Genomic DNA, 25,389 nt, shown 5'->3' with positions numbered 1-25,389 from the left:
GGATGTGGACAGAGGTCACAGGCTACGGGAGGGGAGGAGGAATTTTCCACTCATTAAGGTCAAGGGCTTCGGGAGGCGACCGGTAGCTGGTGGTAGAGAAAGCTCCCTTCTGACAAGTAATCATGATGCTATACAGGCTGGCCTCTGGAGATAGTTAATATCTCAAATATTCTCATTCTGTGTGTGCGTCTCAGCAGCACTCCCGGGAAGACACAGAAGAGGCTGCTTCCAGAGGACTTTCTAAAAATTAAGCCGTAAAGTTAAAGCCAGAAAAATACTGTCCTGGAATAGAAAAGAAGCGGCTATTAGAGGTCCTTCTGAACATGCAGGCCGGACAGGTGTATCGTGTACCTGAGACAGAGAAGCGGCGGTGCCTGGGGTGGGAAGGGGGCTTAAAACCCGCCCGCCTCCGTGGCCAACGCTGCAGCAACAAAACAGCTGGTAGAAAGAGGCGCGACGGGATTCTCTAGGCGGGATGGACAATCTTCCAAACACGAATGACTGGGGGGCGAGGGGAAAGGATGCCCCTCTTCTCCCATGATCTGAAGGGGCCACTTGGTGGAACAAGGATGCAGGGATGAGCCCCGCGGGCCGGACTTGGGAGGGGAAGATGCTGTTAGCACCTGTCACAGAGCGCCCAGGACGGAGGAAGGAAACCCACGTCTGCCAACCCCCTCCTTCAGTCGCTAGGCCGCTTCCGACTCACTAAGAGGCGGTGGCCTGCAGAGGGACAGAGCCCCCCCCCCCCCCCCCCCGGTATTTAGCACAGCTCTGTGGAAGCCGCGGACCCCGGGAGCCACATGCAAAGTTGTAAAGTAACTTCTGAGACAACGCGAAGGTCCACCTGCCCTGAATTTCTCCAAACCAGGCAGAAGAGCACGTCTGAACCGAAAACCTTCTGAGCCAACCGAAGTCCCCGGCAGTGGGAGGGGGTCAACCACCCAGAGAGAAGGGGCTCTGTTTCTGCTCAGCCCCGCCCCCTGCTATTTCGTGCGGCTTCTGTGGGCCCGGTGGCAATTAGCTTTATGAGCTATAAGTGCAGCATCTGGGAGACAAAGGCTGTAATTAATGCCTGTCTGCTTTCCTGAAGGGCTCTTCCTATTCGGTCAGACAGTTATTGAAACTTGGGCAGGGAGGCTTCCATCATGTGGAAGGTTTATAGGAATGAGAGGAAGAACAGTTTAATAAGGCAGTAACGACGCTGCTAAATAACTCATCGGGCCGATGGCGGCAGCAATATTCCCAGCACTCCGTGTCTGTTCTGCCGACGCGCGGGGGAATGAGCCAGGCAGGCCCTGCACAGCCCCCAGCAGCGCCCCCGGTACAGACCCGCCTGAGGGGCTCCGCCGCTGACCCTCCATCCTGGACCTGCTCCCGGGTCTGTGCTGAGCCCCTGGGACCCTTTCTTCAACCTCCTCCTTCTGCCTGACTGTGCCGCTTAGAGCTCCAGATGGGTCCTTACAATTACCAACACTTCTGCTAATTGTATCAATCACGGTTTGTTGAAAGCTGAGAGGCTAACAGGCCTCCGCTCTCCCGGGTTCTCCTGGTGGCCCTGCTGAGTTCTCTGCCTGCCCCCAAGGCTGGGGAAGTGGGGGAGGGGCCGGGAAATTAACCTGCCACCGAAGTCCCATCGGACCTCGGCTGAGATAACAGTCCTCCTAGAAGACACCCTCCTAGCCGTAGCTGACCACCCGACTGCTCCAGAAACGCACAGAGGAAAACGAATCTCTCCCGGGGCTGGGGCCGCAGGACTCCTGGGGTAGGTCGATAGGATAGGACTGGGAAGGTGAGACCACCATTCCGCTGTCCTTGGGGTTAACAAATTCAGAGCCGCGTAACACAGGTGGCGGCCGCGGGAAGCTCTGCCAGGATCGGGATAATCAAGTCAAGAGGCCGACACCCTGAGCCTCCCGGCGAGGCCGGCTCTCCCGTGTCCCGCGTCCCGCTTCACAGCAGCTAAGTGGCCGCGTGTCAAGCTGTGTGTCGCCTAATGTACCTAAATCTGTGTCAGGGCTGAGGAGGGCCAGGAGGAAGCGGAGGGTGTTAACAGACACCGCACAGGCGAAAGGGAACCATTTCTGAGTCGCGCCTGCAAAGCAGGCAGACAGACACCTGCCTCTGGTTTTGCGTCTTATTCCCCGAGACCCGTGGGTCGCGTTATTCAGCTCCAATTCCCCCCTCCGCCCACCCCCGGCCCGCCCCCGGCACAAAGCACTCAAGACGGAGCCTGGACATTCATCTTCTTCCCTTGTCTGCGAGGAGCAGGGGAGACTGGGAGCGAGCTGGGCTGATCCCTCCTGATCTGGAGAGCTGTCTGTACCTGGGGTCAGCCGTGAGATGGCTCAGTCCCGCCTGCCTAGCCAGCAACCCCGGCATCCACTCACGTGCTCCTGGGCTGGCCGGGAGCAAGGTCAAAACAGGGAAAGTTTCCGGAAAGCCAGCCCTGGCCCTCTTACAGGGCTTTGATAAGCATGCCCTTCAAACCCCTAGATGAGTTTAGAAGAGTTCACGGCCCTGGAGCTGGCACCAACGCCAATGCCAACTCCAAACCACACACGATGGAAGCCCGCTGGCCGGGACGCGCTGGGGCTGGCACTGTAGCCACGTGATCCACTTTCTGCCCGGGACCAAAGCCCCAGTCATTAGCCAGGCTGTGGGGCTGTGCAGACTCTCCTCTCTGGGGAAGGTTCTAGCCGAGAGTGCAGGCGGGCGGCTCCCAGGCCCCTGGTCCCCCGGGCCAGCCTGCGAAACCACTCACCAGGTAGATGCGGTAGGCGTCCACGCGGTGCAGGGGCCCCCAGCACGGGTCCGTGTCATTGTACTTGGCCTCGGCCTCCACTCCGCAGGAGTCGTTGCCCACGGCGCTGCTGATAGAGAGAACAATGGCTCAGTGTGGGCCTCCCTGCCTGGCCGGGAGCAGAGAGAACCTGCCCTTACTGATCGGGCAACTGCCGCGCCCTCCCCCCCCCCAGCTGCAGCTTCAGGTTCCACGCTCCGACTCTCCACAAGCCACGTTTTTCTGTCTCTGGGGGCAGGCACCTTATTCCTTATTCCTGCTGCACTGTTTCCCGGCGACTGGTGGGAATCCCAGTCACCTTCCCAGCGGGGCAGGGATGGGGTCAGCGGTGAGCTGTGTGTCTCCGAAGGCCAGGACGCACAGCTGGCTGTGATGCGTGCAGAAAAGGGCCTCAGACATGATGGACTCGCTTGGTGTTGGGCTTCTACCCTGAGAAAACACTGCCCCGACTGCCCAAGGAAGCCCCTCTGGCTGCAGCTGGTGTGGGGGGCAGGGGGGACACTCACCAGGTCACCTGCATGAGAGAGAAGGGCACGGCGGCAGCATAGATGGCCAGGTCCCCGTACAGGTAGATGATGATGCAGAAATAGAACAGGTTGACCCCCACTGAAAGCAACAAAACCATCGGTCAGGGAGCCACAGGGAGAAGCCGGCCTGCTTTTTTGATGACTACAGCTCTACCTCACCCACGGCTTTCGTTCTCCGAGCAGAGGCGGAAAACAACCCCCAAGTCCTGTTTCTCATTCTGGCTACCGACACTGAGATGCTGGCGGGAGACATATCTGCTCGAGACTGTCGCCCGGTGGTGAGCGGGACAGGATCAGAGAGGTTCTGCATCCAGGGTGAGTGTGGGGCGTGGACTCGCCAGGGAGGACCTGGAGGCGTCTTCGCGCTCGGGACGAGCTGCCCGGAGGGGAGAAGGAGGGATGGCCTGAGTCAGGGCCTGAACCCCCGGGCTTGCCTGGACCAGGGCCTCCTTTGCAGCCGCACACAGGGCTCTAAGATGAAAGACTGAGAGACTGAAAAGAAGAGAACAGGAAGTGGCCCAGCTCCGGAAGCTGAAATCAGGAGGGTGAAAAGCTCTTGATTTCCAAAGACCAAGTGCCTCGTTCTGAATGTGGCCCATCACCAAGCACCCTAGAGGAAGAAGGGTGGCCTGGGGCGCTGGGGAGGGAGACGGTGGCAGGAGTGGGACGGCGCACTTCCCTCCGTACAGGAAGCGTCTGCAGGGGAGGATGCTGACTTTGGAAGGCATGGGACGAGGAAGCTCCCTCTGCAGAGGCAAACCTTGGTCCCCTCTCCCTCCAGGAGGGGCCTGGACTGGCAGGCGGGAACTCAGGCTCTGGTCTTCATCCCATCGGCCTCTTCTCCTGACCCTGGCAAGTCCCTGACCGTCTCTAACCCTGTGCAGTGAGAAGAATTCAGCCAGTGCTAAATTCCATACGTGATTCCAGCTACGAAGATCAGGGGTAAAAGTGCTGAAAAAAGCCTCTGGGCCCTAAAACCTCAGGGTCGTGGCCCCAGACGGCCAGTCTCAAACTCCCATTCAGACTGATTGCTTGGTTTTGGTTTCATTGATCTTAAGCTGCTGGAGTCTCCGAGAACAGAAAGAAAAATGAAGTGACAGTGCCCTTCTAATCCAGGTGGCTCAGATGAGCCTCTAGGTCCCGGGGGAAAGCCAGGGCCATGTTCCTCCTGGGCTATTTGAGGTCGGCTCTGCTCCTAGGAGCCTAGGCGGAAAAGACTCGGAAGATATAGTTCTTGAAAGAACCCTGGATGTCCAAGCTCAGTGGCCCCTGGCGTAGCTGCCACTCACCGCCAGGCTCCGAGCCCAGCCCCCGCTCATCTTTTCGCTCTGAGCCGTGGCTCCTGCAGGGAGGCACTGCCCCTCCCCACTCCCATCCTTTTCTCCACCTGCCATGGACTCATGTCCGCTGTTCATAAAACTGTCACTGGCCCTCCCTGATCAATAAATTTCATTACGAGACACAAAGTGGGAGGATCAATGAACTTCCTTGAGGACGGCAATGACCAGGACTGGCATTTCTCATTACAAGGACGGAGTCTGGACCCCAAGGGAGACTTGTGTGGAGTGTGGCAGCCCTCCCAAAGGTGAAGGTGACGGTCTATGAATTAGGATAGAGCCGAGCAGTGGTTTCAACAGGGGGTGATTTTGTCCCCCACCCCCTACCGGGGATATTTGGCAAAGTCTGAGGACCTTTTTGATTGTCACGACTGGGTGGTGCTACCGACGACTAGTGGGTAGAAGCCAGGGATGCTACTCAACATCCTACAACACACAGGGCAGGCCCTGCAATGAAGAAGGACCCAGTCACACAGCTCTAGTGGTGAGCTTGAGAAATCCAGGAGCAGGTGGGAAGAGAGCATCCTTTAAGGCTGAGCTGCTCTTGTACGAACGTGTTTATTTTCTATCAGATTTGGGTAAAGTAGGAGTCTAGTCTGTGGGGCACACACACACACATACACATACACACACACACACACACACACACACACACACACAAGACAAAACAAAACCAGGGCTTCCCTGGTGGCGCAGGGGTTAAGAATCCGCCTGCCAATGCAGGGGACACGGGTTCGAGCCCTGGTCCGGGAAGACCCCACGTGCCGCGGAGCAACTAAGCCCATGCACCACGACTACTGAGCCTGTGCTCTAGAGCCCGCGAGCCACACTACTGAGCCCGCGCGCCTAGAGCCCGTGCTCCACCACAAGAGAAGCCACTGCAATGAGAAGCCCGCGCACTGCAACTAAGAGTAGCCCCCGCTCGCCACAACTAGACAAAGCCTGCACGTAGCAATGAAAACCCAACACAGCCAAAAATAAATAAATAAATTAAAATACAAAACAAAACCACAAGTTCCTAGAATTCTTAAAGAAATCAGGGCGGACTGTGAAACATGAAAATTAGGAAGGACGTTTAAGAGGTATGTGTCCCCCCTCCAACGTGCATTTTATTTCAGAAGCTTGCATTTGGGAGGAGGCTGTGCAGCAGCCAGAAGGGAATGTTTGCTTCTCTGATCTGAGTCTAACGAGACGGGGAGAGATAGAAACGGAACAAAGGAAAAGCACAGAAGTGCGCCAGACACAACCAATCTGGTTTTTTTTAATAAGTATATTTATTTTTACTTATTTATTTTTGGCTGTGTTGGGTTTTTGTTGCTGCGCGCGGGCCTTCTCTAATTGCGGCAAGTGGGGGCTACTCTTCATTGTGGTGCGTGGGCCTCTCACTGTGGTGGCTTCTCTTGTTGCGGAGCACGGGCCCTAGGCACACGGGCTTCAGTGGTTGTGGCACATGGGCTCAGTAGTTGTGGCTCGTGGGCTCTAGAGCACAGGCTCAGTAGTTGTGGTGCACGGGCTTAGTTGCTCCGCGGCCTGTGGGATCTTCCCAGACCAGGGCTCAAACCCGTGTCCCCTGCATTGGCAGGCAGATTCTTAACCACTGTGCCACGAGGGAAGCCCCCAATCTGGTTTTGATAAATTCTGAGAACCCTCAGTGAGGCCGGTCTGGTGGGGAGGACGGAGGGAGGCAGACCCCGAGGCAACCTCAATCAGGATCTTCTGTCACATCACACCATGGTGATAAACGGACCGCCGGATGTCCTAAGAAGCCATTGAGAAGATTCTAGATTCTAGTTTCCACAATCCCCCTCGGCTCTAACTTAGTGCGGCCACATTCAAAACAGGAAAGAACCAAGGGAGACGCTCCCCTCTGCAAACAGGGGCTTTGACGAAGGGGCACAAAATCTCCCAAGGTAACTGCAAGGTCAAGGATTTTTTGAGATGTGTCTGACTTTCTGTGAAGGATCGAACATTTTAAAAAACTAAACCCTAAATAGCTCATCTTCCAAAAGAACAAGATTTGGAACGCAGGTCTAAGCTATTGTTGCCGGAACCAACAAGGCAGCGCCCGAGCTGGGTGCTATCCTTCGATCCCACCAAGCCGCAGGTGGAGCACACAGAGAGGTCACGATTAGATGCGCAGAGTCCAGACAGCAGTCCTGAGCGTGGGCTCCTAGCGCCCTCTGCTGGCCACCAGGAAGACACACACACACACACACACACACACACACACACACACACACACACACACACACACACACACACACACACACACACACACACACACACACACACACACACACACACACACACACACACACACACACACACACACACACACACACACACACCACACACCCCCCCCCCCCCCCCCCGTTAGGATTAGATGCACAGAGTCCAGACAGCAGTCCTGAGTGTGGGCTCCTAGCGCCCTCTGCTGGCCACCAGGAAGACACGCAGACACACACACACAGACACGCAGGCAGACAGACACACACACACACACACACACACCCTGTCACAAGGTGGTTGCTCTGTCCTGTCCTAAACAGAACAGTCCAGAAGAAAAGAGAAGACAAGTCAGAAGTAATCGAGCAGGAGGCACAGAACCACCAGCCGCCTCCACTGGCTTCCTTCCTTGGAAAGCTGCTTGGGACTCTCAACCTGTGTGAGCTGTAGTCGCTAAGCAGCTGCTTCTTTATTCCTGATGCGCTGACGAGCGGGCAGGAATCCAGGAAAAACCATGAAGTGGTTCACGTCTCTCAGCAAGGCGGTCTCCGGGTTGAGGACCTGCTCCCCCACCTCGCCTGCCCCGTCCCTAGTTGAGGTGGAACCCCCGCTCCGGCTGCCCTGGCCCCCAAGAAGGCACCAGCTCTGCCCCTGCCCATGCCCCACCTGGAGAAAGCACTCCCACCTTTATTGAAGAACATGGAAGCCATCTGCCCCATCTCCACCCGGTCTGTGATCTCAAAAAGGTTCGGAGATCCATGCCTCTCTGTGGAACCAAGAAGAAAGAGGAAGTGGTTTTTTTTTTTTTTTTTCTCTCACAAGGAAAAGCTCTTAGAAGGGGTGCTGAGTTCACTGAATTCTCCAGAATAATGACATCCCAACGGGTTCAAACTCCTGAGAAAAGTTTTCCTAATGCTTCCTGCTTGAAACATTTTGAAATATCTAGAGGGACTTCCTTGGCGGTCCAGTGGTTCGGACTCCACACTTGCACTGCAGGGGGTGTGGGTTTGATCCCTGGTTGGGGAACTAAGATCCTGCCTGCCATGCGGCACGGCCATAAATAAATAGACTAAATTAAATAAGTAAATAAATACATAAATAAGTAAATAAATAAATCGTCTATAGAAAGGGATCCCAGGGGTGCTCACTGTGGGGTGAGAGGGAAGGCTGGGATGCTTCGCCCTGGCGCAACTGGAGTGTGTGCGTGTGTGGGTGTGTGGCTGAGTGTGTGTGTGTGAGCGTGTGTGCATGTGTGAGCGTGTGTGTGCGTGGGCGTGCAAGCGTGTGAGTGCGTGCACGTGTGTGCGCGTGAGGGCACGTGTGCGCGTGTGGGAGTATGTGTGTGTTAGTGAGAGTGTGTGAGAGTGTGAGACTGAGTGTGTGAGCGTGTGTGCGCGCACGTGTGAGGGCACGTGTTCGTGTGTGTGCGTGTGCGTGAGGGCGCGTGTGCACGTGTGTGTGTGTGTGTTGGGATAGGAGGAAGGACAGAGTCAGAGAACTGACATTTACTTGAGCTTCCAGGGGCCGAGGTGAAGGGACCTCCCCAAGCTGCACGCGCCAGTTAGCAGCGGAGACAGCAGGGCCGGTGCTCTGCTCTACTGTCCCATGGTGCCGTCCTCGGCTCAACCCTCAGGCGGTAAATGCCACAGCGTCTCTGTAGGGAGTCCCTGGGGCCCTCTCCACGAGTAAGGGAAAGCCCACGAACCAGAGGGAAGCACGGGCCAGCCCAGAACCCCAGGACTTACGCACAGACAGGATGGGCCGCTTCTCTGCCCGCACGTCGTTGTCCTGGGTGAGAACATCACTGTCGGAGGCCGTGGAGGAGCCATCGTCTTCCTCCTCCTGGGGAGGGGCGGGGGGACAGGGCGGATGAGAACAAACAAGGAAACAGAGGGCACACAGCTCTACAGCAACCCCCGGGGCGGCCAATGGACAGCCTGCTTCCTTTGTGATTTCCTTCTAGAAGGTACCTGATTAGGAAGCTTTCAACACTTCCCGCTGTCACATTAGAGGGTCAGACACACGGGGAGGGAGAAGCTGCGGCACAGTTCCTGGGTACAAAGGTTCAGAATGACTGAGCCAGCTCAAGGCCGGGGTAGGAGGGACCAACAAGGGGATGTTAAAAGAGCAGAGACTGCGTTTGTTCTGTAAGTTGACATGGCCGTGAACTTCAGCTCTGGGCTGGGTTCCTGGAGCCGCGCTGTGGTCAGGAGCCCTCCAGGCGTCGGGAGGGAGAGGACTGGCTGCTGAGGGCCACCTCTTTGCACACGACTGCCTGGGGGCACTGCCTGGGGCCAGGAGCAGCACACACACCTGATGGGTTTCCATCCTCTTCCAGCGGAGCTGAGCGTTGGCTGCCGCCATGGCCTCCACCACAAAGGTAGTTGTCACAAAACTGCAAGGGAAGGCCACGCGTTAACTGCGAAAGGCAGGGAGGAGTTTGGAGAAGGTACAAAATAAAAGGAAAAGCCATTTAAGACCTGACCCGACCAGTAAGCCCACAGCATTCTCTCTCCTGAGGAAGGGATGGCAACTTCTGAGATGGGTCTGACCTGATAAAAAAGCATGTGTGAATACGTGGTGCCTCTTGTGCTCTTCCTGACGTCTGTCTATACTTAGAATGTATTTCCAGTGCACTGGAGAGAAGGGTGTGAAGTAAGCTGATGGGAAGGAGGGAGAATGAGCTTGGCGGAGAGGTGCTCCCTTGCCCGGGGGGCAAGGTGGTACTGCTCCCCAGAAGGGGCCTGTCGGGGGGCAGAGGTGGGAGAGATGGGAGGACGGACACCAGGTAATGCTCTAAGCTGGGAAGAGGAGACTGGTCCACAAGGGGGCCCTTCCAGAGCTTCTGGGAGGGGCAGCAGGCAGCTCTCACCTCTCCTCGCTAGCCAAGCGGTCAACCCCCAGTTACACACACTAATGGACAGAGCACAGGTGTGGATATAATTGAAAAGGGGGACTTCCCTGGTGGCGCAGTGGTTAAGAATCCGCCTGCCAATGCAGGGGACACGGGTTCGAGCCCTGGTCTGGGAAGATCCCACATGCCGCGAAGCAGCTAAACCAGTGAGCCACAACTACTGAGCCCGTGTGCCACAACTACTGAAGCCTGTGCACCTAGAGTCCATGCTCCACAAAAAGAGAAGCCACCGCTATGAGAAGCCCGCGCACCGCAACGAAGAGTAGCCCCCGCTTGCTGCAACCAGAGAAAGCCTGCGCGCAGCAGCGAAGACCCAATGCAGCCAAAAATAAAATAAATTAATTAAAAAAATAATAATAATAATTGAAAAGGACACTTGGCTCTGGAATCATCCCCTCCTTCTTTTTTTGGGGGTACCTTTACTTTCCTAATAATCTGTTTAGTATTAAAGTAACTGTTGCTTCAATATTAGTTATTAAAATAAACTACAATATATTAATGCATAATGTATTTTTTAAAATATTAATTAATTAATTTGGTTGCGCTGGGTCTTCGTTGCAACAGGTGGGCTCCTTAGTTGCAGCTCGTGGGCTCCTTAGTTGTGGCAGGCGAACTCTTAGTTGCGGCATGCATGTGGGATCTAGTCCCCTGACCAGGGATCAAACCCGGGTCCCCTGCACTGTGAGTGTGGAGTCTTAACCACTGCGCCGCCAGGGAAGTCCCAATAAACAACGTATTACTAAGTTAAAATATACCAATAAATTAATATATTTAATAAATTAAAACGTATTAATAAATTAAAATATGTTCACATTTTAATTTCCTAATAATCTGGTCCGAAAATGGAAATTGGGAGGTGGCACCAGACGTTTGTTGAGAAGTCAGACTAGAGTGAAAAATCGTCTTTACTTAAGGAAATGGGAGAGACACGGATGAGAGCGGGAGGGCTCTCCCTAGCAGCCGGTAGTACAGGGGAGGGCCGCTTTCCTGCTGATAAAGCCTGAGGAATGACTCCGTCCTTGCTGAAACGACGCGGGGTGTAACATGCATCTGTTTCTTGAAGCCACCCGGCAGGCTCTGCCACCAGACTCGACCCCAAGCCCCTGCCTCGGGCGCTGTCACCTGCTGCAGGCTGGCTGCCTGGCCCAGGAGTCAGGTGGCTGGGGGGGTGGGGGGGAACCCACTCCATCTCGGTACGGGTGGGGCAGCCATCTCTGAAACTCCCACTCCGGCCACTGCAGCACCTCCTAGAAAGGTTTCTCACTACCTTGCCTAAGTGACCGTTTTAAGGGCTTTAGATTTCCCCTTCTTTTGGGAAGTAAAACTAAAATCAATCTTAAGGCGTAAAGAGGCTTCTCCAGGCTGCACAAAGCCATGTCTGAACGCAGATGGGTTGAGCGAGGTTGGGGCGTGGCGGCCCCTAGCTGGGGGCCCCCAATAATCACTTCCCGTTCAGGTGGCTGCCTGCGCTGAAGGTCCTTTGAAGGGGACTGCAGGGTCACCGAAGGACAAGGACTTCTGGGGCTGTCGGTCACCAGGGCTCGCAGTACGTAACGAGCCAACCGTCCCGCGAGGCTGGCCACAAAACCCCCCCGAAGAAAACGTGGGAAGAAACTGAAAAACATGGGTGTTTCCCATCCTGTGCAGCCTCCTCTAGGTCTTAACTCACTTCAGCTACTAAACTGCTTCATTCCTCCACTAGTGCCCCCTCCTTCGTCCTTCCAGTCTGCTGCCCTCCATGGCCATGGACCACTTACTTCAAACCGCGGTCACCCCCCAGGCTCCTGAGCCCCTCACCTCGCTGTACGTTTCCCCTTATCACTCATCACCTAACTGTACTCTACACTTGTTATCTTCACTACTAATCGTCCGTCTAATTGTCCATTGAGAAAGGGTACAACAGCGGAGGCAAAGCAGCTGGGTAAGAAACACACGAGCCCCACGGTGAGACACCCCACGGCCTAACTGGAGGTCTTCACTTCGCAGTGACTGGGGGTGGACAACCGCTCCATCAGAGCGAGCCCCTGAGACCTCTGGGCCTCCTTTCCTGGCTCCGGGCACCTGTTAGGATTCCCTCACCACAGAATTCTTCCCCCACACTGACGGAGAGAGCTCGGGCTTCCTGGGCAGACTCTCCCAGCTCTGCCCCCAGCTCCCCGGGGGTGGCCTCTTACCTCATGAAGCCCAGGAACACCAACAGAACCAGGCTGACGAGCCACCCGGCCGCGGCAAAGGCCTTGGGCATGGTGAGCGCGCCGGTGCCCACGATGAGGTTAAACATATACACCAGTCCGACCTGGAAGCGAGAGAGGTGACATTCGAGCCCAGAAATTAACGAACCTCACCCCCGAACGGCTCCCAAGGGTGACCCTGCGCAACGGCAGAACCGTGGAGGCTGGCAGGCCAGGCCTTAGGCAGGCGATCAGGTAAGCAGGGAGGGTTCCACCCAGGTTCCAGGAAGGCGGGATCTGCAGCTGGCCGCTGGGAGCCAAATGTGAACACCTGGAAGACTGAAGGCCCGGCTTCCATCAGTCTTTTCAAAATGTCTCTGGCGTTGGGTTTGATTCTCCACTTTGGCTGTCATCAGCCCCATCCCCTCATCAGTGCGTATTATTCAGAGCCGTGTCTCAGACGATAGCTCTGGGCTCAACCAGACTGCAGGTTTCCTGAGGACGGGCCGTCACGTCTGGGGTACCCGGCACATGGATCAACCCATAGCGCTGACCCCCCAAAAAACTCCCACTTTTCCAAGGCCACTGAGCACGTGGCCTGATCCTCCTCTCCGCCCGTTCTTGCCACTGCCCTTCAGGACGTCGCCGTACACGCTGCTTCCCTTTTCCTGTCCTCTGCCCCGTACTAACTTCAGGGGTGAAAAGAAAAAAGGATCATTCACGTGCCATAAAATTCCCCCTTTTCAAGTACACAGCCTTGCAGTATTTCCACAAGTTCTGCAACCAGCATCACCATCTAATTCCATTTCATTACCCCACGGAGAAACCCCCTACTCAGCGGCAGCCCCTCCCCCTCTCCCCTGGCAACCAACCTCCCAGCGGAATTGCTGGGTCACTGACTTCAGGTTTTAAACTTAACTCACACCAACTTGACTCTAGCTCAGCTAATTACAATCATTCCCTTCTCGGGCCCTCCTCGATCATGAAATCCCTTTCGCTGACCTGAAGCCCCTGCCGCCTACAACCCTGTGCACTCCCACTGACCCGCCCTTGTCCTCATCATGATGTCCAGTCCCCCCAAACCCTCCCTACCCAGGCCACCACCTCCACGGTGGCCTCACTGACAATCGGCTGGTTGCTCAAAGCCCACACTGTCCCCGAGCTCCCCACACCTTCCCCGTTCTAACCTCTCCGGCCCCCAGCCTCAGAGACAGCCCGGCACCCGCCTCCTCGACTCCCTAATAGAAAGCCGCTAAAGGCTCCTGGGATTTTTAAAAAATTCTAACTGTGAGTCCCCCTAACAGATGGTCTCTTCAGCTGCGGTCCGGCAGCAACAGATTCTCTTTACTCCTCCCTGTGGACCTGCGAGTATTTCCCACGCACGTAAAGGCTCCAAACCTCAGTCTCCAAGTCCCAGACCCACGGCTCCCATCTCTCCCACGTGAAGGCTGCACCTCCAACGCTACGGAGGGGACGGAGACCGCCTGACATGCGCTCCCCAAGCCTCGCTCCTTCTGAGCTCAGAAGTCAGTGTCAGCCTCCCCTCTGCCCCCCTCCCCATGTCTGGGGGAGCGCGGCTGCTTCCTCTTCCCTGACAGGCTCAGCGCGCTCTCACTTTCCCTCAGCCCAACTCCTTGAAGGAGCCATCTATATCCTCCGCCTTCATTTCCGACTTCCTCTAGTTTGTGGTTTCCATCCCCAGAACTCTTTTGAAACTGCATTCTTAAAAATCACCAATGACCTCCTATTTGCCAAATCCAACGGCTTTCTTAGACATAATCTTTCTTGCACTTCTGACGTCAGCGGTCTCTCTCTCTCTGCGTTTCTTTTCCTCAGCAACATCATTCAATCCCAAGGCTTTAACCATCATGGCGGACGGTATTTCTCTTAGTGCAAGGCTTTCTGCAGACCTCAAATCCAACTGCCTGCTGGTCACCTCCACCTGGGCACCCCAGCGTGGGCTCAGCTCCCCCCTTCCCCTCCATATCCCAGGGCTAGTGATTTTATTTCTGAAGAGTCTTTTGTGGGTGCCTCTGACTCCTATTCCATTTACAATTCAAGTGAACCATGTCTGGCCTGGCCTATGCCAGTAGGTTCCTAACGGGTCTCCCTGTACTCCACTAAACTGGCTAACTTACAGTTTGCTTTACCACTTGTTTCTGGTCATGAGAAGACAAACACCAGAAATACCTATCCATCGCTCGTTATCACGTCCCCTTTCTGAGAAATACGCACTTTTCTGTATCTACATTTTTTTCAAGATAACCACGTGCTGCATTCTTAATCAGAAACACACAAATTAGGGCCCATTCTCAGACCAGCCTCAGTCAGATCTAAAAAACAAGACGAAACAGAGATAGGGAGCAACAGCTACCATTCTGGGGCCCTTGACAGGGAGGGACGGGATTCCGGGTAGGTGCCGACTGGCCATGTGAGTGCTGGCCAAACGGGAGGGCGTCCTGTAGAGAGGAAACAGCTCTGCCCAGAGCCCACGTACACTTGACACAGGGCACCAAGCCCTTGTGCCTCCCACCCAGCCCCTCAACTCCCACCCACCACGAGGGGCCCATTCACACGCCTGTCCCACCATAAAGCCCTTCCCAGTCTCCCGAACCCATCTTGCTCCCCCCTCAAAGCCCTGGAGCAAAAACACTTCTTACGCCATAGTTTGGGTTGTTTTTTTTTTTTTTTTTCCTAGTTTGGGTTTTTGATGTTGATGTGTTTATCTTTTCCCCACTATTATATCTGAGGCTCGCTGCGGTCACAGCCTGCAACTCACTTCTCTCTGCATTTCTCGGGGTGCCTGGCACATGGCCTCAAGATGGGGGTCCTCAACGGCTCTGGCTCAGGTCCTCTCTGCCGTGAACCTGACAGTCTTCCGCCCCTTTTAAACGTCACGGTCTCACTCTGATCCCCCAGGCAGATCCCAGAAGGATTAAGACAAGTTTGAATCGTCTTCCTCTAGCTCCTGACTGGATCACAAAACCATGATGTGGTTGCCCTGCCGGGAGTCCTGGTCCAGGGTGATGTTATGAGAATAAATGTGAGGGTGACAGCGGGCCTTCTGAATTGACTTTTCACAAATGGGAACGTCTACAAACTAACTTTGCCCTTTGTTGGGTTTAACTTCGATCACCGGCGCTCTGAGGCGAGTACGTCCAGGCGTGGGCTCGTTTGCTCACTTACTGCACAGCTACCGAGAGCCTTCCACGGTCCTGGCCCTGTGCTCAGAGCCCAGGGAATGACAGTGAGCAAGACGGACAGGAGGACACAGACAAGAAGACAAACGATGATTACTGCCTTGGAGAAGCGCTCTGAAGGAAAGAAGGGGCGCCGTGACCAAGAACAGTGGGTCAGCACTTCAAGCAGAGGACGGCCTCGTGGTGACGTTCAAGCCGGGACCTGAGGGCCGAGCAGGAGCCACCCAGGCAAAGGGCCAGGGAAGACACTGGCAGGTGGGAGAGGGGGAGGGATTTTCCAGGAACTTTGAGGCCAGCGTGGCTGCAGGCAGACTCCCGGGCCCTGGCGCACGGGACAGGGAGTTCGACGTCACAGGCAGGGTCGTAAGCAGGACGCTAAGAGGCCAGGCCCTGGTCGATGACCTAACGTCTGATCTCCCGGGAGCTCTGTTCTCTGCATATTGCTTTTAGAAGCTGTAACACTTTGAAGGGCAGAACCTTACTTCTTTATGGAAAACAGCCCTGGTGATGGGCTCGTGACAGAAGTTAAGAGAAAGCAAAGAGGCCTAAGAAAGTGATGGTTCTCAGCCAAAAGTTTTATGGGGATGGGACTTCCCTGGCGGTCCAGCGGTTAGGACTCTGCGCTTTCACTGCAGGGGGCATGGGTGCGATCCCCGGTCGGGGAACTAAGTTCCCGCAAGCCGCGGGGCGCGGCCAAAAAAAAAAAAGTTTTATGGGGAAATTTAGTACAAGAAGCATTTGTGAATTCAGGGATGCCTGAAGGTCTTGGGATGTGAAGGTCAAGGGTCTGCTGTCAAGCAGTGTTTCTCAGCCTGAGCGCTGCTGACACCTGGGGCCAGCTCACTCTGTGCTGTGGGCCTGTTCTGTGGACTGTAGGATGTTTAGCAGTATCCCTGGCCTGTACCCACTAGATTCCAGTACCCCCCACCTTGCCCTTGTGTTGTGATGGTCACAACGTCTCCAGACATTGCCAAATGTCCCCTGGGAGGCAAGACTGCCACCAGCTGAGAACCACCGCTGATAAAGATGCAGTGAAACAAACACACTCCCGATGGAAACTTCCAATAAACCTCAGTGAAAAAGACCCTCCACGAACGTGACAAGGAGGTTAATTAGGGATCAACTACTGGCAGTTACGAGCAGAAATGAGTCATCACATCTGTCTTGGGTTGTTGCTATGTTTTAGTTCTGAGGCAAGCACTCCGGGCCTGGTGGTGCTGCAGGGAATCCCATAGGGAAACATACGGCTTCTCCACCTTCCCGGCCGGAGTTAAACCCTCCTTACTTCCAGTAACGGGGATCAGTAGGGACCAACACCAAGGAGAAGAGCACGACGCAGGAAGCAGACCTGAGCTGAGCCACAGGCCGGGTGGAAGGCAGTTGTGACGCAGAAGGAAACGGGGGAGTGAACTGCTCTTCTGTTTGTTAGGGGACAGTTCTGTGGGGACAGCCTGCAGGGAGGCATGACCAAAAGTGGTGAAATAGAACCCTGCTGTGGTCTCAATAAAGAAGGCTATGCAAACCGAGCTTCCTCCTGTTCTAGACTCTTCCCCTGTGGCTGAAGTGCAGAAGACACAGTCCCTGTCCCTTGGGGTGGCTGACCCGCTCCCCTGTGCTCGAGGGGGTTCAGTGCAGCGTTCCCACGGCCTCACCCACAGGTGTGCATGAAGCAGGGGTCACGGGCACCTTTCAACGGCTTTCCCAACGACAGCTGTCAAAGGAAACAGAAGGTGGCAGAGATGTGGAAGCAACAACTAGGGTTTCAGGCCGGGAGACAAGCCCTCTTTCCTTCGAAAGCACCCGCATCGATCTTCCGCGAGACCGGCCAGCGGAAGGCAGCCTCAGCAGTTATCCTTATGTAGGCAGTGACCCCCTTCTTCCTCTATTTTGATCCCACGACCCCTTCAGTCCCGAGCCACTCGTGGTCCCCGTAAATGGGGAAACAGACACGCCTGTTCTGAGATCACTTATGGGGGGGATGCGTGGGCCTAAACCATGCTCCTGCGTCCGGCACTATCCTTGAGAGAGTTTGTCATCCGAGTCCCCTGCGAGGCTCGTCTGCCCATTACACACACACAGTTTATGCAGAAGAATGCGGGCTAAGGCAAACACCCCTGACACCCAGGAGGGGCGAGAACTCCCAACAGGGCACCGCAGAGGTAGGGAGAGGCTTGGTGCTGAGAATGCCCGTGTTACGGGCTGACGCACCGCTCAGGGTCATGGTCTCCCAAGGCAGGCAGAGCAGGTGCCGCCCACATCGTGCTGAGCAGCACGTGCGGTAAAGTCCATTCTGCAGCCTCTCTGGGCTCCGTGGGTGGCGCACCTCACACCCTTCTCCTGGTCTCACAAGGGGATCAAGAACCACTCTTGCAGGGTGGCAGAGTTAAGGAAACCTCAGGCAAAAGGTGTGCTCTCGGCTCAAACCGAGACCACGAATCCTGGTTAATGCCACCTCATCCTCAGTGCCACCCACCTTCCCCCTGCCTCTCTCTTCACCGGCAGGATAAGAGAATACGAGCAGCTGTTTACGGCCAGGGCCCAGAGTCGGCCCTTGAACACATGCCTCAGACAAAACCAAACACACAGGAGATGGAGGAAAAAAATTTAAAAAAGCAGAACCCGCTGAGACCTTTAGGTCTCGCCGCCCCGTTTCCTGTGAGCATATGCTGATATGTGAAATTACTGAACAGCTGGAAGCACGAGAAAAGTGGGCACATCAAAGGTTTTCCTTCCCAACACTCAGCTACAGAAATAACTCATTTCCTCGCCTCTCAGCTTACAGATGTTGTAAGATGATGCAGGAACCGTGGTGACTTTCATGGACAGTGTGGACATGTCATTGCTGATACCAAGAGGAGGCTGTGAGGTGTTACGCAATTCCACTAATGAGAGGGGCATGACCTGATTCATTCCAAGGTTCAAGAAAGACTTCCCGGACTTCCCTGGTGGTGCAGTGGTTAAGAATCCACCTGCTAATGCAGGGGACACGGGTTCGAGCCCTGGTCCGGGAGGATCCCACATGCCGCGGAGCAACGAAGCCCGCGCGCCACAACTACTGAGCCTGCGCTCTAGAGCCCGCGAGCCACAACTACTCAAGCCCACGCACCTCGAGCCCGTGCTCTGCAACAAGAGAAGCCACCGCAATGAGAAGCCCATGCACCGCAACGAAGAGTAGCCCCCGCTCGCCGCAACTAGAGAAAGCCTGTGCACAGCAACGAAGACCCAACACAGCCAAAAATAAATACATTTATTTAAAAAAAAAAGAAAGACTTCCCTGATAAATTATTCAGGTGAAGGAGGCTCCCTTGGAGCCACACACAAATGGCACAGACCCAGCAGGAGGACCCTAGCGGGAGGGTTTTTGCCAGATGTTCTCAGAGGTGCTTCCTTACGCATCACACCACAGCTCTAGAGTCTATGAAGCTGGCAGAAACAGAGCATGGATCCCCAGGCAGGTGCAGAGCAGGGCAGCTGTTGAAGGTTAGGTACTTTCTAGAAAGAGGCCTCTTGCCACTTAAGGCAGTGCTGCCTTTCTCTGGGATACTTGGCAGCAACATGAATCCATCATTTGATTATTCCAGTCCTCCAGCTACTCATCCCAGCAAGGATTCCATGATGGAACCACGACCAATCGTATATTACACAAAGAAGATAAACTGAGTGTACGTGAGAGGGGTGGGGGTACAGCAGACCCAAGACAGCGAGAAATCAATCATTCTAGTTGTCCTAGTTACAGACTCCGCCCAACGGCAACTGAAGGTCTCGGTATGCTTTCTCCGCCTCTTACGCCACCCAAGACTATAAAAGTTGTGCACTGAAAATTCAGCTGAGAACCGAAGTGGTTTCAAACTGCTGAGGGGAGCAGAACCCAGAGTCAACAGCCGACAGCCTTCATCCATCTGAACTGGCCTCAGTGTGCAAGTGCTAGCAGCCCTGAGACAAAAATAACGAGCGAGCAAGTCCGGTCTCCTTTCTTGACCACTCTCTGATCAACGCGTGAAGAGTGAACAAACCTGACTCTCACCATACATTCACCGTGGCTGCTGCTGAATGGGGCTCCCAGACCGCAGCTATGAAAGCCGCTGGACTCACAAGTACGGTCCACAGGAAGCAGTGTGCTTCTCCAGAAGCCAAGGGCACTGATGTGGGCAAAACATCTCCAAAAGTAAAACTCACGTAGGGAGAATAGAGCTCCCCGGGCTCTGTGATTTCACCCGCCATTTCCAAAAGCGAGGAAGGGTCCGTTGGTTGCCAAGGTTCCTTCCGTGCACGGGCGGCGGCGGCCGCGGCTCCCTAGGAAAAAAACAGACTTCAGCTTTCTGACGGACCTAGACGCGGGCGGAGGGATGTCTACAGAGCCACCCCCTCCCTGTCCTTTAATCACAGCCACTTATGGCCTTATCTGTCAAAAGAGAGCCCGGAGGGAAGGACCTCCCTGTATGATGACACCTGGGTGGCTTCTTCTAACTTTTTCCTGTCTGTGCAGGGCATGTATTCATTACCGCTCAGACTCCAAGTGATTTAAGGGGCCTCAGACGCCACTAAGAGTCACCCACCACAAGGGTCCCCTTTACCCACTCTGGTTACCCCCCATTTAATGCCAGGAACAGCGAGCTCACTACCACACAGGGAAGCCAAGCAACTGTCTGCCTCCTCCGCCTAGAGCAAGGGGCTGGGGGCTTTCCTAGGTCGCCCCCCAACCCAACTCCTTGCCCCAGAGCCTCTCCTTTTTAACGGGGCCTCCACGTCTCCCAATCTGCCTTAGGGCTCTCCACCCTCCAGCCTCCTCCTCTTCCCAAGAGGCCCTCTCCGAGCCTCTCCTCCATTTCTTCCTCCCTCCTGGAGGAGCCCCGAGTCTGGCACGACCCCATTCCATCCCACCCTCCCGCTCCGACACCTGCAGCGAAGCTTGCTCCCGCTGCCGCGGCCGCTGTCTCCGACCCGGGGCTGCTGCCGGCAACAGCTGTCCCGCACCAGCGCCGGCAGCACGCATGCGCCCGCGCCGGGAGCCCACCTTTTTTGTGCGCGCCTCGGGCGGGGCGCACGGCGCTGATTGGGCGCCTCGCGGAGGCGGGACCGGGATTAGGTCCCGGCGGCTGCCGTCTGCGTGGCGGAAGTGGGCGGGGTGCGCTCCCACGCGCATGCGGGAGGGGCGGCCGCCTGCCAGGTGGGAAAGCGGGGTAGGTTGGAAGGGGTGGATCAGACCTGCTGGGGACACGTTCGTCGGCGAGGAGTGGGTGTGAACTTGGCCGTCGCGGGACCCCAGTGGTTGTGGGGGTTCGAGAAGAGTAGCCTGTAACTCCTCACAAAGAGGAGGGGATTGAAGCCTTAAGCCTGCCTCACCCAAGAGTGGCCAGGGAGGCCCCGATGGCTTGGGGGGCAGGAAGAGGGAGGACCCGAGCCCAGTGGGGTGGTCGCTGGGAAAAGGGGTTGGAAATAGGTTCAAGACAGGGCTGAGAAGTAACCGTGGGGCGGAGTCTCAGAACTGGGGCGAGTGATGGGAGTTTTGGTGATGAGTCTTGGTGAGTGTGGGGCATCGAAGTTCCGGGTGATGGGGCTGAAGGGACTGGCAGAAAAGGCAGCCCATATTTGGCCCCTTGAGATGCGAGCCCAGGATTGTTTAATCATCTTTCACCAGCCGTGTTCCCTTTCTTGCAAAGGGTTTAAAGTCCGTGTTCTCTGAAGTGTTTGGAAAGGAAGAAGGACAGAGGCTCTTCTGACAGCTTAGCCCCAGGAGGCATTTAGTGAACTGAGAGCCGGGGCTCCCACCCTAAGTGGGAGGAAACTCAGGTGCTGAAATCTTTGCCCTCCCACCCGCAGGCTGCTACCATGAGGTTAAATCAGAACATCTTGCTGCTGGGAAAGAAGGTGGTGCTGGTACCCTACACCCCAGAGCATGTGCCTAGGTAACCATTCCCCTGACATGGGGTGCAAGCCAGCTCTCCAAGGTGCAGCGAGGAGGGTGAGCCTGACTTAACCCAAATCTCAGAGGCTGTTTTCTCTGAGAAGGAGAAACACTGGTGTGAGAAGTAATTGCATACGGGAAAAAGTGAAAACTGAAACAGAGGGCTATGACCTCCCTGGAAGAAGTCATCCATCCCCCTGTTTCTCCCTCCCATCCCCTCAGCTTCCTTTCTGGCCTTTCAGCCAGGAATTCTTTTATGTAAACTACACGTGTGCAAGAAAAAAAAGATACTGTCTTCTAATTACAAATGAGTGCCATTCCTCTGGGGCCAGTGAATAGGCTCAGTTCTTGGAAACTAAACGTCAGCTTGTCATAAAACTGAGCAGGTGGGTCGTCGTGATGTCTACTGCTTGGAAAGAGCAGGACCGAGTCGCAGGGTGGGACTGTCGTGGGCCAGGTGACGAATGTCTGGTAGACAGGGATACTGGTGCTGTAGGTGTGTGTTCTCTACTTGTGGTCTTCCGTTTGGGGGTTCCTGGTGCCTGGCCTTTGTGGAGATCTGTCCAGCCTTCTTTGCTGAGTTCGGCTTGCCAGGACCTCCCCTGGGGAATTTGAGGAATGTTCGGCTCCAGGCTGCTCCACCGCACTGACCCCTGAGATAGGAGAGGAGGCTGGATGGATAGAACTGCCTCCTGCGGTTCTCTTTAGGACTAGCCTGCCTCTAGTTCTTGGGCCTGTGGCCTTCTACCATAGGAGCCATTATAACTCTTTCTTGGGGTTCTTCTCTAGCCCTCTGTTAGCCCTGGGGGGGGGGGTTCTCCCCTCAGCCATCCATTTCTTCATCTCATAAAGCGTCAGACTTAGGCTTCTCAATTTGTCCTGCCTGCCAAAGGCCGACCCTCCGTCCCTGCAGGTACCACGAGTGGATGAAATCAGAGGAGCTGCGGCGTTTGACAGCCTCCGAGCCGCTGACCCTGGAGCAGGAGTATGTGATGCAGCACAGCTGGCAGGAAGATGCAGACAGTGAGAAGTGGAGGCCCCGGGCTGTGCCGGTCACGGGAGGGCTGATTCCAGAGGCCTTACCGGGTTCCCACCCTTTACTGTTCCCAGCTGTAGCCCCGCTGGAGCCACAGAAAGTTTGCAAAAAATACTTCGTGAAAAGCTTGGGAGGTGCCTGAAGCCCTCAGACTGCGACGCCCCCTGAAGCAAGTCCCTGTGGCTGACGCTTCCGTCCTCTTCCCCACTCCCTGCACCAGGCGTGAAGGGATTTAGAGAAAGGAAAGCATTTGGGGCTCTGGCTGTAAATCGAGGCCCTGCCCCTTGTGCCCCTTGCCACAAGCCCCGTGTGGTTCGTGCTCTCTGAGAATACAGTTGCTGTTTGCAGAAGGCCATCGTCTCCTGCATGAGGCCGATGTAGGCTTTGTAATCAGCTGAAGGAAGTGCTGGCTCCCTTTTCCTGCCCGACTCAGAGACAGCGGTAGTTCCCTGCAGTTCTCTGGCTCGGGTAGGAAGACTGGCCTCCCTGCAGTCCTTTGGGGAGTGTAGGTGATAATCCCGTCGCCTCCTTCCTCAGAGTGTACCTTCATCGTGCTGGATGCAGAGAAGTGGCAGGCCCAGCTAGGCACCAGCGAGGAAAGCTGCATGGCGGGAGATGTGAACCTCTTCCTCACGGATCTAGGGGACCCCACCCTGGGGGAGATTGAGGTCATGATTGCAGGTTTGTTCCACCGGGCCCTGCCCGCCATCCCTCTGGTCCTCAGATCCGCTGAACCTGAAGCCACCGAGGCTGTGTAGGGCACTCAGAGAGCCCCATGGGCAGCTCCGGCCTTGGTGAGCCTAGCACCTGGCTGGGCGGACTGTCACCTGGCACCCTGTCAGCCTTGCGGCTCACCCCGGTAGTTCATTTTATTCCCATCTTATGCTTAGGTGTGAACTTAACCTTTGGTGTTAGGGTCTTCAAACTGCAGTCTGCCCCATCCTTGGGGTGGACTGGGGACCCTCCCAAAATAAACGATCTTCCCTGGAGCATCTCCCCATGCCGTGGGAGGAGCCCCTCCAGTTTCTGTGTCCATCAGCGTCCTCAGCCTCTTTCTAAGGGGCCGTGTGACTGTCCTCGTGGGGCAGCACGCTGAGCCGAAGGGGTCAGTTTGGGGGTCAGGTTGCTGGGTGCCTCTAAGCTGTGCGACCGGGCGAGTCACTTAACTTCTCTGGGCCTCTGTCTCCTCATCTGCAGAATGGTACCCATATCTGCGAACTTCCTAGGGGTTGTGAGGATGACGTGAGCCGGGCACGCACTGTCAGTGACTGTTGTCATTCCTCCTAGAGCCCAGCTGCAGGGGCCAGGGCTTGGGCACCGAGGCCGTCCTCATGATGATGTCTTATGGTAAGGAAGGCCGAGCAGGCTATGTTGGGGAGAAGTGGCCAGGCCCCAGGAGAAGGCGAGGGCGTGTTGGGAGGGAGCCTTCGGGCCTGAGGGTGGAAGCCGGTGACAGGCGTTTCCATCGCGGGCTGGGAAAGGGGGGGCCGAGGGTGCTGGGGAGGTGGGGGAGGGCTTCATCCTGCTGCTCATCCCTCTCTAACCTCTTGGAGGAGTGACCAAGCTAGGTCTGACCAAGTTTGAGGCTAAAATTGGGCAAGGAAATGAACCGAGCATCCGGATGTTCCGAAAGCTTCACTTTGAGCAGGTGAGGATGGTGCCAGTGCGAGGGTGAGGCCTGGGTCTGGGCGGGCCCAGTGGCGCTAGGACTTGGGCCTGTAACTTAGTCGGCCCTGCTCTGTCTGGATCACGTAGGTGGCTGTGAGCAGTGTCTTCCAGGAGGTGACGCTCAGACTGACGATGAGTGAGCCGGAGCGGCAGTGGCTTCTCGAGCAGACCAGCCACGTGGAAGAGAAGCCCTACAGAGCTGGGGCGTCAGAGCCCCGCTGACAGCCGGCCTTGCGGACCAGCCACCCTGCGTGGATGGGGGTGTGAGACCAGAGCCCTGCAGCAGGCACATAGGGGGGCCTATGGGGCAGGCTGCGCTGGCCTTGCTGCGGCCTGGGACTCTCCTCTTGGGGCCCTTCGGACTCCGGGCTGGACTTGCCTCGGCCTCCCTCTGGCCGGCCTTGTGGCTGAGCCACTCCAGGGCCAGCCCCTCCTCCTGGCCAAAGCTGGACTCAGACTCTTGGAATCTGGAGTGGACGGCATGAGTCCACGGGAAGAGGCAGGGTGGAGGTGGAGACGAGGGGGCGCCTGGTGAATGGGCAGGACCTCCCTTTCCCCCGGAGGGCCAGAGGGGCCACCGAGGCTCTGCGGGAGTAAAGCGCACTGCACGCAGCTTGCCCTGTTCTCTCATCGGGCCCGTGTGGAGGTGAGCTGCCAGGAGGGCCGGCCTGCGGCATCTGGTCCGGCGTCGTAGGGACAGGGGAGGGGTAGCTCGGTCCTGTGTCATCCAGCAGAAGCGGGTGGGTGTGACCCCGGGAGGTCTGGAAATAAATGAGCTCGGCCTTGAAGGACAGACAGGTGGCTTGGAAAGTGGGCGAGTGTCCTTGCTCCTTCCTCTTTGGAGCCAGTTTTGAGGGTGGCGTAGGTTAGTTTCGGATGCAGCTGCCTGTGGCTGGAGTACCCCCGCTGCCGAGGAAGCTCCGGGCCTCCTCAGTTGCAGGGTGGCCTCCCGAGGGCACTTGCGTCCTCGCTCTCCAGGCCTCTGCCTCTGGGAGCAGCTGCACCTGCGAAGGCCACTAGGGGGTGCCAGAGGCACAGGTTCGGATGATTCGGCTGCTTGGCAACCGGGGCTTAACAGGCGGAGCCGGGCCGGGGCTCCCCACCTCACAGCGAGGGGGACACCCTTTGACTTCTAACCCCGTCTCATGCCCTGTCGTAATCCGGGGTGGCCGTCAAAAAAGTCAGGCGTGTTTCAAAACACAATTGGACAAGAGACTCTCGAGGACACCTAGGACATTTTCAAGGGGGGGAAACGGTCCCAGGCAAGTTGCGGCACTCGCCCAAGGCCCCAGAGCTTCTGATGGCAGAGCCAGGACTGTGGCTGACGACTCCCAGCGCCCAGGCCTCTCGATCCTGGCCTCTCCCAGCAGACTACGAATCTGAAACATGCCTGAAGCGAACACACAAACTTTGCTTGCTGGGGCCCCCAGCCCCTCAGCGACAGTTCCCTCTGAGCCACGTGTTCCTTCCACCTGTCCCCAGCTTAATCAGAGTCAAAAGTCCTGAGGACTTCCCCACCCAGCAGGTGAGGTAGGGAGGGGCCCCTTCTCAGGCCTGCTAACCTGCGGGGGCCCTCCATCAGGGGTCAAAGGGCAGGCTGGGGGC

At 56.2% G+C, this 25,389-nt stretch overlaps 2 protein-coding genes across 7 annotated transcripts in view; one reads left to right on the top strand and one right to left on the bottom strand.

The window, feature by feature from the left end:
- The window catches only part of TMEM104 (transmembrane protein 104), a 58,181-nt gene extending 38,015 nt beyond the window's left edge, over nt 1–20,166 (bottom strand). The window contains exons 1-8 of the mRNA XM_059996580.1: nt 20,073–20,166; nt 19,352–19,468; nt 11,979–12,100; nt 9,204–9,285; nt 8,636–8,732; nt 7,576–7,656; nt 3,307–3,406; nt 2,762–2,870 (exon numbers count right to left, since the gene is read on the bottom strand). Coding sequence (XP_059852563.1) covers nt 2,762–2,870; nt 3,307–3,406; nt 7,576–7,656; nt 8,636–8,732; nt 9,204–9,285; nt 11,979–12,100; nt 19,352–19,396 — 636 coding nt within the window. The 5' untranslated portion in view covers nt 19,397–19,468; nt 20,073–20,166. The remainder of the gene's footprint in view (nt 1–2,761; nt 2,871–3,306; nt 3,407–7,575; nt 7,657–8,635; nt 8,733–9,203; nt 9,286–11,978; nt 12,101–19,351; nt 19,469–20,072) is intronic.
- A 144-nt stretch (nt 20,167–20,310) lies between these two features.
- Nucleotides 20,311–24,572, top strand: NAT9 (N-acetyltransferase 9). Of its 6 annotated transcripts, none has more exons than XM_059998454.1 (7): nt 20,314–20,355; nt 20,996–21,081; nt 21,994–22,103; nt 22,654–22,797; nt 23,404–23,463; nt 23,670–23,764; nt 23,872–24,572. In XM_059998454.1, exons 1-7 carry the CDS (start codon nt 20,317–20,319, stop codon nt 24,004–24,006), a joined length of 669 nt encoding a protein of 222 aa, XP_059854437.1. In that variant the 5' UTR covers nt 20,314–20,316; the 3' UTR covers nt 24,007–24,572. The 6 variants fall into 6 exon arrangements, with proteins under 6 accessions (XP_059854440.1, XP_059854437.1, XP_059854442.1 ...); XM_059998455.1 differs by lacking the exon at nt 20,314–20,355 and adding an exon at nt 20,675–20,697; XM_059998457.1 differs by lacking the exon at nt 20,996–21,081 and having other exon boundaries at nt 20,311–20,355.
- The last annotated feature ends 817 nt before the right edge of the window (nt 24,573–25,389 follow it).

This window comes from Delphinus delphis, chromosome 19 (assembly GCF_949987515.2).
Source record: "Delphinus delphis chromosome 19, mDelDel1.2, whole genome shotgun sequence".
Lineage (NCBI taxonomy): Eukaryota > Metazoa > Chordata > Mammalia > Artiodactyla > Delphinidae > Delphinus > Delphinus delphis.
Note: the sequence above shows the minus strand (reverse complement) of the source record. Positions and strands in the feature narration are given on the sequence as shown.

Bases quoted from the DNA above. Each gene is read 5' to 3' on its own strand.
- NAT9 (XM_059998454.1), top strand. From the start codon at position 20,317: ATGCGGGAGGGGCGGCCGCCTGCCAGGTGGGAAAGCGGG. The intron at 22,798-23,403 runs GTTTGTTCCACC...CATTCCTCCTAG, and splicing joins GATTGAGGTCATGATTGCAG to AGCCCAGCTGCAGGGGCCAG. The intron at 23,765-23,871 runs GTGAGGATGGTG...TGGATCACGTAG, and splicing joins GAAAGCTTCACTTTGAGCAG to GTGGCTGTGAGCAGTGTCTT.